Source organism: Artemia sp. Qi Xiang Cuo, chromosome 3 (assembly GCF_049724085.1).
Source record: "Artemia sp. Qi Xiang Cuo chromosome 3, ASM4972408v1, whole genome shotgun sequence".
Taxonomy (NCBI): Eukaryota; Metazoa; Arthropoda; class Branchiopoda; order Anostraca; family Artemiidae; genus Artemia; species Artemia sp. Qi Xiang Cuo.
The window spans coordinates 48652082-48664133 of record NC_142796.1 but is presented as its reverse complement, the minus strand read 5'-3'; the positions used below and the strand labels follow the sequence as shown (position 1 = coordinate 48664133).

The window sequence follows — 12052 nt, the reverse complement described above, 5'->3', positions numbered from 1 at the left end:
CGTTTTGGTTGTAAAAAGTTTCAAGTTTTCAAATATTCCTTATTTCAAAATCAAACTTTAAAAAAAAAATAAAATCTTCATCAAAGTATAAAAACAAAGTATAAAAAGTGAAAAAAGTTTGCCCCCTTGGAAATGAGCCCCCTTTGAAGTTTATATGACTACCCCTTCTATATGAAGTTCGTCTGGGAAAAAAAATAAATGGAGTGTGGGGAGAGGCTAGCTGCCCTCCGATCACTTTACTCTTAAAAAGTGCATTACAACTTTCAACTTCCAATCAAATGAGCCCTCTATGAAGTTTATACGAGCATTCCTTCCATAACAACCATATGTGCCCCCAGGGCATAACTTGTAACACCTACCCTTGGGCCCTGGGGGGTTGTGTCGACACTGGAATTTTTTTATCTGAACTTTGAACTATTTTTAATAAAAAGTCTATCTCAAAATTTTTATCTGATGCATTTAGGGCGTGGAGGCGGGGGGGCTTGTTGTCCTCCAATCTCTTTTGACTCTTAAAAAGTGAACAAGAAATTTCAATTTCCAATCAAATGAACCCTCTCCGAAGTTTATACAAGCATCCCTTCCATAAAAGCGGTATATGCCCCCAGAGCATTACATACAATGCCTGCCTCTGGGCCATGGGGGGTTGCGCTGACGTAGAAGTGTTTCATATCTAACCTCTGAATTATTTTTAATGAAACGGCTATTTTAAAAATTTTATCGGATAGGCTTGGGGAAAAAGGGTGTGTGTGGGGGGTTGCAGTGCTATTTGCCCTCGGATGTCTTTTGACTCTTAAAAAGTGAACTACAACTTTCAATTTCCAATCAAATGAGCCCTCTCTGAAGTTTATACGAACATTCCTTTCATAAGAACCATATATGCCACCAGGACAACACTTACAACGCCTCCCCCTTGGGCCCTGGGGGGGGGGTTGACACCGGAGTTTTTGTTATATAATTTTTGAACAATTTAAAAAACAAAACTGGCTGTTTTATTCCAGAGGCACTTCAAATGGAAGGGGTGGTCGTATAAACTTCGGAGGGGGTTCATTCGATTGTAAATCGAATCTCAAAATTTATAGCCGATGGGTTTGTGAAAAAAGGGCATGGGGGGGGGGGTAGTTTCCCTTAAATCTCTTGACTCTTAAAAATTGAACTAGAACTTTCAATTTTCAATCAAATGAGCCCTCTATGAAGTTTATACGAGTATTTCTTTCATAAGAACAATACATGCCCTTAGGGCATAACTTAGACCACCTTCTCCCGGTCCATGGGGGGTCGTATTGACTCCGGAGTTTTTATTATCCGACCTTTTAACTTTTTTGTTTTTTTTTACAAAATGTCTATCTCAAAATTTTGATCAGATGGGTTTAGAAAAAGAAGGCAAGGGGGGGGGCTAGTTGCCCTCAGATCTCTTTTGACTATCAAAAAGTGAACTCGAACCTTCAATTTCCAATCAAATGAGCCCTCTCTGAATTTTATACAAGTATCCCTTTCATTTGAACCATAAATGCCTCAGGGCATAATTTACAACGCCTACCCCCGGGCCCTGGGGGGTTGTGTCGACACCTGAGTTTTTGTTATCTAACTTTTGAACAATTTTTAACTTAATGGCTATCTCAAACATTTTTATCGGATGTATTCGGGGAAAAAAGGGCGTGGGGGGTAGTTAGCCTCAAATCTGTTTTCATTCTCAAAAACTGAACTAGAACTTTCAATTTCCAATCAAATTAAGCCCTCTCTGAAGTTTTTACGAGCATTCCTTCTATATGAACCATATATTCCCCCAGGATATAACTTACAACGCCTGCCCTCGGACCCAGAGGGGCTGTGTCGACCCCGTAGTTTTCGTTATATGGTCTTTGAACTATTTAAAAAAAAAATGGCTATCTCAAAGTTCTTATCAGATGGGTTTGAGAAAAAAAGGGCGTAGAGGGGAGGTGGGCTAGGTGCCCTCCAATCTCTTTTGATTCTTCAACAGTGAACTAGAACTTTCAATTTCCAATCAAATGAGCCCTCTCTGAAGTTTATACGAGCATCCCTTCCATAAGAACCATATGTGCCCCCATGGCATGACTTACAACGCCTGCCCCTGGGCCCTGGGGGGTTTTATTGACACTGACGTTGTTGTTATATGATCTTTGAACTATTTTTAACAAAATAGCTATCTCAAAATTTTTATCGGATGCATTTGGAAAAAAGGGCGTGGGAGGGGGGCTGGTTACCCTCCAATATCTTTTGACGTTTAAAAAGTGAAATAGAACTTTCAATTTCCAATCAAATGAGCCTTGTCTGAAGTTTGCACGAGCATTCCTTCCATAACAACCATATATGCCCCAAGGGCATAGCTTATAACCCTTGCCCTGAAGACCTTGGAGGGGAGAGTCATGCTCAAAGATATAATTTCCAGAACTTTCAACTAAGTTGAACAAAATGGCTATCTCAAAATTTTAATTGGATGTGTTTGGGGAAATGGTGGGCGTGGAAGGGGTGTTAGTTGCCTTCCAATTACTTTTGATTATTAAAAGGGCACTAGCCATTTAAATTTCCAATCGAATGACCCCTTTTTGAAGTTTTTACGCGCTTTCTATAAAAACCTTATATGCCCCCAGGGCATAATTTACAACACTTGCCCTGAGGGCTGTGGGGGGGGGGGGTCGTCTTCCTCAAAGACCTAATTTTCAGAATTTTAAACCACGTTGAACAAAATGGCTATCTCGAAGTGTTGATTGAATGCGTTTGGGGATAAGCTGGGCGCGAGAGGGTTAGTTGCCTTCCAAGCACTTTCAACTATTAAAAAGGGCACTAGGCCTCTGAATTTCCAATCGAATGAGCTATTTTTGAAGTTTCTACGACAAAGATTTCTGTAAAAACTTTATATGCCTTCAGGGCATAACTTACAACCCTTTCCCTGAGGGCCGTAGAGGAAGTGTCCTTCTCAAAAACATTATTTCTATCTGGAAATGAACAACGTAGAACAAAATGGCTATCTCAAAATTTTGATTGGATGTGTTTGGGGAAATGGTGGGCGTGGAAGAGGTGTTCGTTGCCTTCCAATCACTTTTGACTCTTAAATAGGGCACTAGAACTCCCGACTTCCAATCGAATTAGCCCCCTTTGAAGTTTTTACGACGACCCCTTCCATATGAAGTGCCTCTGGGAAAAAAATAAATACATAAATAATAAAACATTGGAGCCGTATGGCCTTTACTATAGGCAACGCTATAGCGTTGCCTCTGAAATAACTATCATAGCGCTAAAAAAGAATAATAAATTGTGCTATTTTTACAAACATGAAGATAAAGTAAAAATACAAACAGAGTAATATATTTGTTTATATTATTAATTTCACTCAATTATCTTAATTACAAACCAGTTCTTCTATTCTAGTGGTTGAATTTACGAAATATATGGCCATTCAGACATGCCATCTAAAAAAAGACACATAACACCAATGGGAATTTTGACCTCTTTTTCTAATTGTTAATGAAGATCAAAGTAAAATATATGAAGTTTTCTGCAAAAACAGTTGTTTTTGGGTTTGGCCAAGACAAATCTGTTGTTGAATGCTTTTGATTCGTGGCTGATGTAACGTGAATTTTGATCAAGAGGTGTTATTGTTACTTCTGATTTTTATGTTGCTTAATTTCTTATTTTATGTATTTACTTTTTACCTTATTTTTAATCTCTTTATGTTCTATTTTGTCATATTATGTTAATTATTTTATGTTCCAATCATGGTTGGTCGACCCAATATTCTATGATGTTAATACTATATTTCTGTGAATGGACCCATTATATGAGCCACTATTAATAGATAATTCTTAGAAGAAGAAGAATGTATTCCCAGAAAATGTCAAAGACACCTTGTAAACCTACTCAAGAGGGTATTCATCCCTCCTAAAAACTGGGGTCTATACATTGTTGCTATTATTGGTGTTGTTAGGGGGGCTCATCAAATTGGGTCAAGACTCAGGCCAGTAACACCCATTGCCTCTAGGTAATGGGTAATGCATAGTATTTGTGCAATGATAATGCATACATGCATTTCTTGTTTTAAACCTAACTACAGGATATATATCCCTCCCCTCAACTACCTGACTACAGTTTATGTAATTAGCAGTATGATCTTTCCCTATCTCACCCATTATAAAAACCCGGACCGAGGTGCGAGTGCTCCAGAGAACGTATAAACATAAGCGGCATTAGATCTTTTCAGGGTAGACAAAGAATAATCACCTAAGGAACAAGTACTGACAAAACCACTTGGCCGGCTCAACCAATAAGTGGACAATAAGTGCAGAAATAAGTGGGAGGAGCTTTTTGTTCGCACCGAGAATGAAGAGCCAGAAATCATCTGCGGTAAACTTACTGGATAATTATATAAACTGTGTACCTGACTTAGCTATCACTTTGTTATAAAACTTTTTTTCAGGTAGTTAAATGGGCATCATGACGCCAGAAACTTACCGATCTGCCATTGATCAGATGTTGAATCTCATTCCACAAGGTCATGAAAAATCAATCAAGAATGCTGTTTATAACATCATTGCACTCATCTTTGTTCTTTTGGGAGTTGGTGCAGGAATGGCAGTTTACTTTATTTTAGAGCCATTTATAAAGCCATTGCTTTGGGCTGTTCTGATTGGTTCTGTTCTTCACCCTGCCAAAACGGCTGCTGTTTCCTGTGTCACAAATTATTTGCAAAATATGATAGATCAAAAGACCCCATTAATATTCGGTAGTATTATGGCTCCACTAAGCATTGTTGACAGATTCGCCGAAACTTCTATTGTATTTTTGTTTCAAAAACTTGTGACAATTCTATCAATTGCTGGAGTGATAATGCTGACCATTGGAATTTATTCCTACGTTCCTTTCAGTATATTTTATGTACTGAAAGATGGTGTTTCTACCATTAATTCATTTATAAGTGGAATTTCTTCAGTCCTTTCCATAACAATGGTGAGTATGATTCTTTCACACGCCTATAAGGCGTTTTGTATGCTTTCATTTTCCTATAGGCCATGGCTTTCGTTAATATTGCAAGAAAACAGAACAGGAAACATGTGTTGGAGTAGTTTTGAATATTTCTCCCTTTATTTGTAGTTAATGTTGTGAATTTGTCAAGCTTCTTTTTTTTAGACTTTCATTATTTTGTATTTGCTATAATCTGTTTTTTCTTAAGATAAATGGAAATAATAGTTTATGGATAATTTCGGTCTCAAGACAGTTTTTTTGCGTAACACGTTTTTAAACTTTTGGCCACTATGGGTGGGTTTCTTGGATAATTTGAATAACAAGTGCCCAGAAATTCGGGAAAATTTATGTTTAGGGGGAGTGATAAGGATAATTTCTTAAACCACATTGGGATGAAATAACACAAAGAAAGAAAAACGAGCAACAATGGGGTTTTTGAAGGCCAAATCAAAATACTGACAAAACACAACATTGCGAATATTTCGAGGGGACAAAGGCCTCTCTTCTTCAACGCGAAACGAAAAAATATAATCAATGAGAGTGGCAAAGAAAAAACCAACAAAATAAAAGGCGGAAAGTCAATGAGAGTGATAAGGCACCCCTTGACCTGCTTACGTCCTTGAATACACACAAAAAGAACAAAGAAAACTAACAAAACGCAAATAATATATATAAAAAAGGAAAAACTGACAGAAACTCACACCTGATAAAGCGAAATTTGATGCAGTATAATGATTCAAATATGGCACAGATTCAGACAGAACTGCTTTTTATGGAGCCCCCCCCCCCCACCAAAGATTGATTAAAAGAATCTTCCGGCAAAGAATCATGGGGTTTTGATCTTAAAATGTAACTACTTCATTGCTTCACCCCCCCCCGCCCCTGTGATAATTTCGGATTCATTCTCTATTTTAGAGGCAGGGAATGAATTTTTACCATTATGATGTGCTGTCGCGATATACTCCTACGAAAATTTGTATTGAGCGCTGTGCTCCAAGTTATTTGCCTTTGTTTTGATGAATTTTGTCTATCATTATGTCAAAATCTGAACTAAACATTTTATCACTAACTAATTAGAAATATAAATAGAAAATTAGTGTTCAAAAGTCAATGAATATACCCGTAGAAAGAAATGGAGGGATGCTTAAAGGAAACCAAAAAGCCTTCTTTTCATACAGTTTTTTTTAGCAACCTTTTTATGTGGACTAGAAAATTTATTTGGATTTTTCTCTTTCTTTGTCTGCGAAAGAGATTTTTTTAACTTTTGTTAATGATAATTTTCATGCCGTTTTTCTAGGCTAAGCTGCTAGACACTTAAGACTTTTTTTTAGCTTCTGTTTTTTCCTCCCTTGAAAGGAATAATCCAATAGGGGACATATCCTCTTGGAATGTACTAAAAAAGACTAATGTCTAATTGTGCACCCGAGGGAAAATTTGTTGATGAAAAAAAAATGTAAAGCTAAAGAACTCAAAGATATTCTTTAAAATGACATTCTGTCAAATCTTTACAGAATTTGAAATGATGTTCTTTAAAATTATCAAATGTTTTCTTATTTACTATATAGTTTTCATTCTGATACTTACTTCCACTTTTCCTTTTTGGGATACCATTGAGATCACCGCAGAATAGAACTGATTTATGTACAAGCTATTTTCGGAAACTGTAGAAATTAAGGTACTTGTGTGATCTATGCCCTACCGCTCTAGTGGTTCATTCATTGACGCATTGCAGAGCCAGTTTTTTTGTTAGTTTCTTTCAGCTTAGCGAGAGATAGGACAAAGAGAAGTGATACAATGGAGGGAAAATACATAATTTGGGCAGTATATTTGCACATTTGGGGTGGGGGGGGTGTAAAGTATTGGACAGTGAGAAGTTAGAAAACAATTTTTACTACATAATATGCAGAATAATTGTACCTGATACATTAGACATGCATACCCGCTATACTTCACCCCCTCCCCCACCCTCTAGTGTGCAAATAAAAAGCCCAGATTATTTTCTAAAGTATTATATTTTTATCATACTTAGGTGTATTTTATTAGGATTGAGCGTCAGAAAAACATATTAGAAGAATATTAGGTAGGGCGTCGATCATACAAGTACCGAAATTAATATAGAGGGCGTTGCCACCCTTTGTCTTGGGAAGAGAATTTACTTTTCTTAAGTTTAGTAAATAAAACTGGGAGGATTGTTCAAGGGTAGTATCGTCAATTATGTGTTGGAGGTCATAGTGGGCCTGCCTCCCTTATATCCCCCTCGCCCCACTAGAATTCGTAAAATAATTTTTTGGGGGAGTGGGGAATTTTCCTTGAAACATGCCTCTATTTCGTATTTTCATTTAAAAAACGGCGAATTTCCCCCCTGGATATAAAATATGTGCGCCCCCCTAAACTGTCATGAATTGACGCTACTGTTCAGAGGGGTGGTGTTAATTCAGTACATAGGCCCTTGCAGTGTTTCATCAGGTGGATTTATAGTCTACCATTTGTATCTAGTTTTAATCGTTTTTTTGAATGCCCCTTCTATTCTTAGACTATGAGTATACATCTGTGTAAAAAAAAGAATTATGAATATTATTCAAGGTAGGGTTGCCAAGAGTTGTCATACCCTGAGACCACCTGTTGTGTATCAGACACCGTATCCACCTGGTGATTGACTTCCGTCATTGGGCTCAGTAAGAGTTAGGATGTTTTCACCCTTGTGATTCATTTCTGCTGATAAAATTGTGGTAAATAGTAGTAGGGTCAAATTTCGTACTGTGTAAAATAGGATACTTAAAATAGAAGGATGGAGCAGAGACAAAAAAAAATAATAATAATAAACGACAGAAGAGAAAGCTGTAAGTGAAAAAATTCGGGAGGAAGTTGGAAATTATTTTGAATTTCTGTATGAAAGTATTGATTCGTTATTTGTTGTATTAGAAAAGGGTGGCTGAAAAGATGAAATACTATTCCTGGTATTATTGCCACTTTTACTTGGCATCATTTCCTTACTATCCCCAATATTGCTCTGCTGGTTTTGCCTTTACTGGATTGTAGATTAATTTATTCAACAATTTAGTTAATGATTAATTTTTTCTTTTGAAAGGTCGAATTGCTAGGTCAACTTTTACTAGCTGGGGAATGATTCTTTCATACTCGCCCTGTAAGTTTTTCGGTCTTATCCAGGGGCTAAAAATGTTGCTTAGAAAGTTTAAAAGTTCGAAGTAACAAATTTAGAACTGCAGAATCTAGACTTTAGGATGAACAAAACTTTCAATGCTGCTAAATAAAATATTATAACAGCAGAATCGCAAAGATGTAGAACTAAAAAAAACGGAAAATTTAGAAGGTGCAGAACAGCTCTAGCACTGTGGAACAGTTTGTTTGTTTCAAATTCTGCTTTTAATTTTTACTTTCCTTGACCTTGATTTATGCTGAAGGTAAATTGATTGACTTTGTATTTTTGATTGATTCGATGTTACTATCATACTGATATTTTTTTTTTTTTGAATTTTTTTGACAATTTTGTATTTTTAATTTTTTGAATGTTTGAATTCGACACCTTTTGAGTTTTTGTGATGCTAGTCCAAACGAGAATACTTTTAAATTTTTATTCTTGGACCAGGTATCGAAAAAGTTCCAAAGCTGCTAGTAGCATAATTTGACAGAATTACAGAAGCTGTCGACACTCTAGCAGCACAACTTGTGTTTTCACAGCTTTTCTTTAAGCAAAAAGTATTTGTATACGCAAAAATGGTATTTTCAGACCAAATCTGCCAACAAATTTGAAAACTGCCAAGTAGCATTGCTACTTTGCTACCCCACTTTTTCCACGCCAGTCTCGGACTTTTAAAACCACAAATGTATCTCGTGGGAAAAAATTTGAGTAAAACGGTTGAATGCAAAATATTTTGTTCCAGAATATTCCAAATGTTTCAGATTAGTTGAAGTTCATTACTTTTCTTATTTCTTTTGTGTCTGATACCATATAGGGCTGCAGTGACGCATAAGGTCAAAATCGATAGGGATAAGGAGGCATTTGTTTGTTTTTTAGCCGATATAATGTGGGATTGTGGTGCCATTTAGGGGTAAAATCAGCGCTGAAAAGAAAGATGACATCTTATTTCTTTTTTTATCTGATTCTATCATGGGTTACAGTGCGATATAGGGGTAAAATTGACGTTGAAAAGGCAGAAGATGTCTTGTTTCTTTTTAAATGATGCCACATTGGGCTATGGGCTGCGTAGGGATAAAGTGACGTTCAAAGGGCAGATGACATTTTTCTTTCTTTTTTATCCGGTCTCATGTGAGGATGCTATACCGTATTGAGTTAAAATTGACGTTGAAAATGTAGATGACATCTTGTTTCTTTTTATCCGATACCACGTGGGGCTGCAATGCCGCATAGGGTTAAAATTGATGGGAGAAAGCGGTATTTATTTCTTTTATAGCGAATATCATGTGGGAGAGTGTTACCATTTAGGGTAAAATCGGCGCTGAAAAAAGGAAGATGGCATCTTGTCTCTTTCTTAACTGATACCACCACATGGGGCGGCTGTGTTGCATAGGTTTAAAGTTGACGTTAAAAAGGCACATAACATTTTATTTCTTTTTTATCCGATATCATGCGGGACTGTAGTACTGTTTAGGGGTAAAATTGGCATTGAAAAGGCAGATTTTTTTTTTTTTATCTCGTGGCAAATGGGGCTGCATTGCCATATAGGGGTTAAATTAACATAAACAAGGTGAACAACATCTTTTTTCTTCTTTATCTAGTAATATATGTGGCTGATCTGGGGGTAAAATTAATGTTAGAAAGGCAGATGGCTGCTCATCAGTCAGTTTCTCTCATTATGGCGCTAGAAGTTTTACTTAGTGACTAACGTAATCTGAAGCAAGACGGTAAGTTTTTACTTCTCTCTTGGCTGGCCAGTTTTCCATTAGATCTCCTTCCCATATCACCCTGGAATATTTTTCTTTGCTTTTGTTCTTAGCCTTATCTTTGGAAACGCTTTTTAAAGAGAATTTTAAAGCATATATGAGTTCACTTAGGACATCAAAATAAAAATACTTTTCGTGTGACCTATCTTGGGTCGATCCGTGCATATAAACTGTGATAATTCAAAGGTTGCTTCAAAATTGTAATGTTTCAAGGACAGTACCGTATTTTTTCAGTGATTCCATTTTTAACTGTTAATCTAAGCAAGAAAAACTAATGAATTTAATCTGACAATGCTGTTTGCTCATAAAAATTAAAACAATGGCAAACTATTTAATCCATGAGGTAACTACCATCCTCAATAGAAAGCTACACCGTTTTCAGCTATTTTGTGTTATATGTCTTTAGCTTTTTTTTCTTGATTTTCCGCCCGAGTTTCTTGTTTTCAAATTTTATGCCCACTACTATCAGAAACTACACAACTGCATACAGAAGTTTTTTTCATTAAAAGTTGAATTCTGAATTTTTCTTCATTTTTTTAAATTTATATTGCTATGTTTGTTACTACTTAACCAATTCAAACGATCTGGTTTTGTTTTTAATGTCCTAGCTACGTTAACTCTTTTCTTTTAGATACTTTTAAGTGGCATCACTGTTCTCTTCGTATTCATATGGGCAACCCCCAGTAATAAGATAGTATGGAGAATAACCAGTCACGGATTTTGGTTTGTGCTTAGCTGCTATTGTGCCAATTTTGCTGAAGGCTTCCAGTTCATATTATTTCCTGTTTTGGCCTTTGCATTTATTTTGAGTTTCATCCTTGGTGTTTTAAATAGTCAGTTTCCAAATGATGAAGTCGGAAATCAGGTAAAACCCTATTCATAATGAGATTTAGCCGCGTTGTAGGGGTCGATCTCTTTTTTTTTCGTACCGTATTCTCTTTTTCTTTGGGTGGAAGAGGGGGTGGAAGGAACAGAAAGAAGCCAATTATTTTCTTTTTCATTACCATCTTTGAGTTCCGTATGGTGGAGTTTCCTTGTATGGCGTTCCCAACAATGGTGATTCTAATGGTGTACTTTTCGTTTCGGTCCGACGCCATTTTCGAGGGGTTTCAAGCTCTTTTCCAAAAATTCATATAAAATGTTTTCAAAATAAAATTTTAATATTAAGACTAATCGAAATAGTAGTTATAGTTCCTGAATCAGGTATAAACGACAATTTTTTGTCACTAGGATTTTTTCCAAAACACGTTTTTAAGCTTTTGGTTACTATGAGCCATGGTTTCTTCTTTACTAGGTCGTACCTATCTCCAGCCATGATCAAATTTAACATTACAATTTCATTTAGTGGTTACCTCAGTACAGTGGTAATGAGACTCATTTTGAAACCAGGGATCTGATTTTTTTTTTATTAACAAATAGGTAAAAAAAAACAACAACCTACAAATCTCCATATAATGCTAACAAAACAAAACTGCATATAATACCAAAGCTACTCTGTAGAATCTATATGTTTTTTTTATTAACTTTTGTAAATTGGAAGAATCTATTGTGTTGATCGAGAGTGCGCCCACTTTCAGGAATCAAGTAAGCAGGTGATGCTTGCCGGGCGTGGCGGCGGCACATATGCCGTTCTGAAATGTACACCAGATAGTGGAAAGTGGGTGCTCCCTTCGTATCTGTGGCAGAAAACTACTTTAAAAGCCAAATACTATGGTTAACTGGTAAGACTGGGAACTGGCGCTAATGTTGACAAAAGACTATCAACGCCATCTACCATTTCACCGGGCGTGGCGGGGGCACATATGGCGTTGTGAGATGTACACCAGATGGTGGAAAGTGGGTGCTCCCTTGGTATATTTAGTAGAAAACTACGGTAAAAGCAAAATACTATGGTTAACTGGTAAGAGTTGGAAGTGGCGCTAATGTCGGCAAAAAACTATCAACGCCATCTAGCATTTCGCGACACTTGTTTTTTTTTTTCAGTGTAATAATAAGAATATTGAGTTTAATTAGTGTGATTGGTATAATAAGGGTAGTATTAAGCATCAGACCTCAGTTCTTGACAGAAAAATGCTTCCAGAGCTTGTAAAAATGCCAAGTGTTGCTACATGGTAGATAGCATTGATACTTTTTATCTCTCGACTCTAGTGCC

General features: G+C 36.5%; 1 protein-coding gene across 3 annotated transcripts in view; it reads left to right on the top strand.

Annotated features, from left to right (window-relative positions):
- LOC148954212 (transmembrane protein 245) overlaps nt 1–12052 on the top strand; it is a 193955-nt gene that overhangs the window by 18109 nt on the left and 163794 nt on the right. For all 3 annotated transcript variants that reach the window (XM_089086045.1, XM_089086043.1, XM_089086044.1), the window contains exons 2-3: nt 4433–4962; nt 10532–10765. In XM_089086045.1, coding sequence (XP_088942171.1) covers nt 4441–4962; nt 10532–10765 — 756 coding nt within the window. In that variant the 5' untranslated portion in view covers nt 4433–4440. The remainder of the gene's footprint in view (nt 1–4432; nt 4963–10531; nt 10766–12052) is intronic.